This window comes from Trematomus bernacchii, unplaced genomic scaffold (assembly GCF_902827165.1).
Source record: "Trematomus bernacchii unplaced genomic scaffold, fTreBer1.1, whole genome shotgun sequence".
In the NCBI taxonomy this organism is placed as follows: Eukaryota; Metazoa; Chordata; class Actinopteri; order Perciformes; family Nototheniidae; genus Trematomus; species Trematomus bernacchii.
This window is the reverse complement of record NW_022987313.1, coordinates 8,515,444-8,522,220: the sequence shown is the minus strand read 5'-3', so window position 1 is coordinate 8,522,220 and position 6,777 is coordinate 8,515,444. Positions and strand designations below refer to the sequence as shown.

General features: G+C 40.2%; 1 protein-coding gene across 1 annotated transcript; it reads left to right on the top strand.

The window, feature by feature from the left end:
• Nucleotides 1-278: 278 nt before the first annotated feature.
• Nucleotides 279-5,311, top strand: otx2b (orthodenticle homeobox 2b). Its single transcript, XM_034125928.1, has 4 exons — nucleotides 279-479; nucleotides 2,491-2,699; nucleotides 3,254-3,405; nucleotides 3,777-5,311. Exons 2-4 carry the CDS (start codon nucleotides 2,603-2,605, stop codon nucleotides 4,398-4,400), a joined length of 873 nt encoding a protein of 290 aa, XP_033981819.1. The 5' UTR covers nucleotides 279-479; nucleotides 2,491-2,602; the 3' UTR covers nucleotides 4,401-5,311.
• Nucleotides 5,312-6,777: the final 1,466 nt, after the last annotated feature.

Sequence of the window (6,777 nt, the reverse complement as noted above, 5' to 3'; positions counted from 1 at the left end):
TTATTATTAATGTACTCTCTCTGCGGTGGGGTGGCGATGTTGTCAGTCGCCCTCTCGCTGCCATTGGCTGAGGACTGTGCGTCAAAAAAAAATAGCTAGAGACATTTGTTCCCAGAGAGAAAAAAAAGGGGAAAAAATCCTCTTCCTCCCCACCGGTGTGAGAGACGGAGACAGACCTCAGCTCAGTCCTGCGGCTCTCATTGGCTGGCAGTTTGTACAAAATCCAACTCAAACCACTTCACTCACAACACACCAACACATCCTAAAGGCTACACGCAGCTGTCGCTCCGCTCAGACCTGATGCAGCCGCTCAACATTTAACTTTTATCCGCACTGTGTCCTGAACCAGACCACCGCTCCTGCTCCTGCTCGGTTTTGTGTGTTTTATGCGCCGGGACGCCATTTCTCTGCACAGAGTTTTATTATTTCTCCTGGAGGAAACCAAGTAGACAAAGAACTTCACAGTCGTCGATACCAGGGTAAGTTTTATAATGTATTTATATTGTACTGTTATTGTTAAATTATAGCTATTATTGTTGTTTTAAATTATCATTAGTTATAGTTACCACATTCATTATTATACATATTAGCCTATATCACAATAATGAATCTCGAATGGCATGAAGTAAAATGAATAAGAAGAAACCATATTTAAAAGGTTTATTAATATAATAAATATGTATTTTTTTCTTTAAAAGAGTGATGGTGAATTAAAATCCACGAAAACATTTAAAGAAAATGCCAGTGAGGCTGCAGGCAGATGTGGGCTAAACCCTCTTAAAGTCAGCCTTTTTATTTGAGCAGAGCACTGAGTAAGTCTGCTCAACAAAATCTTTATGAACATAAATCGATGATAAAAATGTAAACAGAGAACACAGAAAATCCAACAATTTTAGAAGCAAACTGATTAAGTTACATGATCTGCTAATTAAATCAAAGACCGATTAAATGCTACACTTTTCTAATATTCCTTTGCCGTTTTATTTAAATGGTGTGATACCTGGAGTTTATATTTTACAAATGTCACACTCACTGACTGGAGCCAGAGCTTCTACAGAGAACACCGAGTCCGCATTTAGTGGGCGAAGTTTCCACTAAATAATAAACCCTTCAATATTTCAAACTGCACATTTGTCCTCAACAAACATTTTCACACGAAACACACTTCAATTAATATTTGAGGAAGGGCTGAGGCAGAAAGCTGCACTAAAAATAAAAAATGTAGGCCTGCTGGCTGCTGCTATCGAACAAAATGTTTCGGCCTTTCTCTGAGCTGGCTCTCCTCTGCCTCCAGAGACGAGTCATTGGAGAACAAAAACCAACATGTCACATCTCATATATTTCAACCGTGTTTACCGCAATCTGGTTATAGACTGTTTGTATGCACCTTAATTGCAAGTTGTGCTCGGTTACATTTATTTTAAATATACTTTAACATTTATAAAATGTAAACAATCAGAGTAAACATATGTTTCATGTTAAGTGCTTATGAGTATTCACGTCATTCTAAAAAAAAATGTATGATTATAATTACACCATTGCTGGTTTGCAGCATTATTTTAGCAGCACTTTGGGCTGTATTGATACCAAACTGCAGCTCCACTCATGCCACTCGGATTATCTCGTTAATTCATCAACAGAAACATTTATCATAATTAATTATTGGACAGAGTGATCATTATTGAGCGGGTGTGTGCAACTGGTGGATGGGTGTGTTTTAAGTGTGACAGATTGGGATGAGGGGGTTAAAACCGTTGGATGTTGTGAAAAAAAAATCAACTAATCAAGACGCGCAGAGGGGATAACGGGTGAGGGTCAGTGAAGTGACAGCAATCACTCATTCACCAATCAACTTCACACAGCACATGTAATTCTATTTTTATTTATTTTTAAAGGTTACGTGTATTATAGGAGAACGCCTTTTTAACTGGATTAAAAATGTTTCTTCATCAAATAATCTCGTGAAAAATCTAAATTGCCCTAAAAATTCAAACTAAGCTTGTAAAAAAACACATTTTAAATTCAGGATATTTTCACAGCAGAAAGTATACCTAAAGGGATGGTCATTTTAAATTGATGATCATTATTGATTGTTCGTTGTAAGATAAATTAGGTGTTTAGTTTTCTATAACTCCCATTGATTTTCAGTTGACATTTCTAAACAGAACTATACACGAAAAAGAGTGTCAAACAGAGAATACCGCCAAATAAACCGAAAAACCTGAAAATAAAATAGAATATATTTAGTTAAATCGCCTGAACAGGTAAAGTGACGATATCTCTTTTTATTGTACTTCATATAAAAAAAGAGCCATTGTCTTTAAAGTGATGTGCCATTACAGTGCCGGCGAGTTCCTTTTTTGTGGGGGGTTGAGGAGCAGAGGACAGTTGGGGATGTGGAGAGGGCTTATTTTTGTAACAACAGACCTAATATCTATTCTCAACGTACATCCTAATCGGTGTCTTCTTCTCATGTCCTTTTTGGATCAGGTGCCCGGTGTAACACGGACCACACGGCCAACAGGAGGACACCAAGTACATATCGAGAGCTCCATCCATTTTCAAGATTTTCTCCAACTTCAGCCCTCAGACAAACATTAGCATGATGTCGTATCTAAAGCAACCACCTTACACAGTCAATGGCCTCAGTTTAACAACTTCCGGAATGGACCTCTTGCATCCATCAGTTGGCTATCCAGGTGGGTTTGCACTTTTTGAATAATAAATAAGGAGTAGAGTAATCAAAGAACATAAATGGCTCGGAGCAACAAAAAAAGGTACTGGAGTGGAAATGTTACAGTGTAATTAGGAAACACTTCCAGGCTTTGAAATCTAAAAAAATAGCTCTAAATTGTGGGAGATGCAGACCAGTTGCTTGGAATAATTTCTAAAGAAAACAAACATAGATTGTAAAAAATGTTACCAAACTCCTTGCGCAAACTTATTTAACTTAAAAGGAAAATAAATCCCCTCTCCTGTGATATGTTATTTTTAGATGTGCCTTCCGAAACAATTACTAGCCAAGTGCTTCGACTTTTGCCTAAACTGCATCAAATTTGCACATAATATTAAAGTACGTTTAATGTTAAAATGTTCTGCCAGATTATTGGTCTCACGGGATCGTGCGTATTTACGCAAACGACAACAAATTATGTTGTTACAGATTTGCCTTTGATACATTTTTGTAATATTGTCACCTGCCTTTCCGTTTGTGTTCCGTTTCATATGATTAACATTTTTATTTTTATTGCAGCAACTCCACGGAAGCAGAGACGAGAGAGGACTACTTTTACGCGCGCACAACTCGATATTTTGGAGTCGTTGTTCGGCAAAACTCGGTACCCGGACATATTCATGCGCGAAGAGGTGGCACTGAAAATAAATCTACCCGAGTCCCGAGTACAGGTGATTACCCAGAACATTAGCCATACATCAACATATTTTATAAATGCACAGCAAGAAACACTTAAGCTAACGCGTGACTGACACAATGTCAGAAGCTTAGCATTGTGTTTTCCTTAAATCAAGTGGAAAACTTTTGCCATGGGGTGAGATCATTTCACTTAACGGTAGATTCCCTTCAGTCCACAGATACAATTACATTAGATACATTCTAGAAAAATCTTGATTTTGACAGTAAATAAATTAAATGGTATTTATTTGTCATGGTTAAAAAATATATAATAGGCTATATGTGCTATCAACGTAGGGTTTGAGATATGTTTACATTATAATCAATATCTCAGCAATAATATGTCATTATGTGACTCTTCCAGGTCTGGTTTAAGAACCGACGGGCAAAGTGTCGCCAGCAGCAGCAGCAGCAGCAGAACGGGGGGCAGAACAAGGTGCGACCAGCTAAAAAGAAAAGTTCCCCAACCAGAGAAGCGAGCCCGGAGAGCGGCGCCAGCGGGCAGTTCACGCCCCCCACCAGCACCACCACCGTCCCCGCCATACCCACCAGCACCGCCCCAGCGTCCATCTGGAGCCCGGCGTCCATCTCTCCGCTCGCAGACCCCCTGTCTACCTCCTCCTCCTGCATGCAGAGGTCTTACCCCATGACCTACACCCAGGCCTCGGGCTACAGCCAGAGCTACGCCGGCTCAACCTCCTACTTCAGCGGCATGGACTGTGGCTCTTACCTCACTCCCATGCACCACCAGTTGTCAGGCCCTGGCTCAACCCTCAGTCCGATGAGCACAAACGCGGTGACAAGCCATCTGAACCAGTCCCCGGCGTCCCTCTCCACCCAGGGCTACGGGACGTCCGGCATCGGCTTCAACTCCACAGCAGACTGCTTGGATTATAAGGACCAGGCGGCGTCGTGGAAGCTGAACTTCAATGCCGATTGCTTGGATTATAAGGATCAAGCTTCCTCGTGGAAATTCCAGGTCCTGTGAACAGAGCAATGAGCTGTCAACAAAGTGCACAAACAGTGACGATCACATCAGACACGGCGCTGCCCTCCCTCTGTACAACACATCCGACATGTTAAAGTGTCAGCCGGGCTCGGCCAGGCAGGGCTCTCAGGGGCCTCGGGTTTTCGGCATGACGGTCTTTGGTCCTCCTAGAGGAGAGGTTTAATTTATTTTAGCACTGGCAAAGAGATTTTTCTCCTGATCATTCACTGGTTGTAGCCCCTCATCCATGTCTGTCAGTGTGTGCCTCTATGCGTAAAAACACCTGTTGAGGGCAACACAGAGTGGACTCTGAAATAAAAGTACACCACAGCCACGGAACTAATGTTTATCCTAGAACAAACCCCAGTTCATTCTCCTGGTGAAGTGACCTCCTTTACACAACTTTGCTGAGCTGCTGGCAGAGACACGGATGTGGACATGGGTGCACTACTTTATTTAAGAAAAAAAAGTGTTTATAAGAATCATTATGTAGTTTCTAAGAGACAATCAGTGTGTGTCTTATATAAATGGTACATATGTGTTTTTTTTTTTTATCTGTGCTAGCCTTCGAAACTGTGATCTGTTGTATTGTATGCAATTTGTGAGCCCCCCCTCGCACCAGACTCTCTGCTGTGATTTTAATAGATTTCTAACTTTTTGAACACCGAAGGATGCTAATGGTTAAATCGCCGGCCTCACAAAGAGAGAAGAGACTCCCCAAGAACATGGTAGTAATAATCAAAGATTAGCCATACTGGAAATGACTCTCGGCTGCTGAGAGCTCCACACTTGCTCCCTTCCATTGATCTCAACACGGTGATTGTGGATCCTTTACTGGCTCCGATGGTTAGACCTCACCGCTGAAAAGACATGAATAAAGGTCCTGTGAGCTTACTCTCTCATCAAGAGACGATCTGTGTGTGCGTGCATATGTGTGGTGTCTGCGTGTATCCTGCAGAGAGGGGGGATATGTTATGAACAAATTGTTAGCCCACTTTAAGTGAGCAATTCAGTTTATTTGAGTTACATAAATATTCTATAGCAAGCAACGATTAAAATGGATAATGGGAAAACTACAATTACAAATGAACACTGAAAACAAAATAATAACGAGTAAAAAAACAATTTGATTTATGATAAGGAGTCAGATTTTTCTAAATAAAGAAAGGAAATCCAATTATTTTAATGAAAAAAATAATAATGGTAACCACACTTTCTTTCCTCATGCATCATTACCAAAATGATATAATGAGGGAGATACTAGGTTTAAAAGTATGTTAACAACATTCTTTGATTTTAAACATATGCTATAATAAAAAAGGAAATATGGGTTCTTAGTTCAGGCTCTGCTCAGGTGGCAGCGTTTACCTATTTTTTCCTTTGTTAGTTTCCGGTATTCAATTCAAATAGTCTCAACAAAGAGAGTGTGCGGTTTGAGAAAGCAGTGTTTAATCCCGGCCTCCAAGAGATGCTAATCCCAATATTTTACCGGCGGGGGGTTCTCAGGGGCGCAGGGGCAGCAGTGGCCCCAATCAAAGCTCACCGCATGGGTTTACATGCCTGATCCCCAAATGTGACCTCTAATATGGAGCCTCATATTTCATCTGACAAGAAAACATGAAAACACACGTTGCTATTTCATTATTCATTTATCAAGTAACCAATTTGCTATGATTACATGTTGCCTATAATGCATCTGAAACTGCAGCAAAGCTTTAAATCATCAGGAATATAACAAAGTAAAAAAAGACACTGCAGTTATTTGTGTTGCTGATGGTTTTTTGGTTGTTGGCAGTGTAGGTGTAACATGTAAATATGAAACTGGGTCGTGAAGTAAAAATAATATAAAGTCATCCAAGGGAAAAAACCTGCAGGAACTCAGCCCTTAAACATATAACGTTTCTGATTAAAGAGACAAAGTGTGTGCTTTAACCTGAATTAAAGTTAAATTATTAAATGGACTATTAGGTTGTTTAATGACTCTTTACAGTAAATAAAACTATACCATGTTCACCTGCATGGTGCAAACTGGGGATGAGATTATTATTTACATGTCTCGTCACAGTAAATAAATTGAAGAGGTTACAGGTTCTTAAAAAAAAATGTGGAGTTGCTTTTTTTTTCTTCATTATTTTTAAAAAGGGGTTTTGTTTGTAATTAGTTTTTTTGTGTGCTCCATCTTGAAAGTAACGGTGCAGTCAGCTTGACGACAGGAGACAATAAAGTCAGAGCGGCTCTGGGATCTGTAATGAGTCGACATGGCTCGGCAGTGGGCTAATTGTTAGAAGTCCAACAATCAATTAGCATCCTTGACATTGCCAATAATCTCTCTTTCATTGGAGTCTCCGCTAAAGGAGCACACTAATTAAAAGCGTTG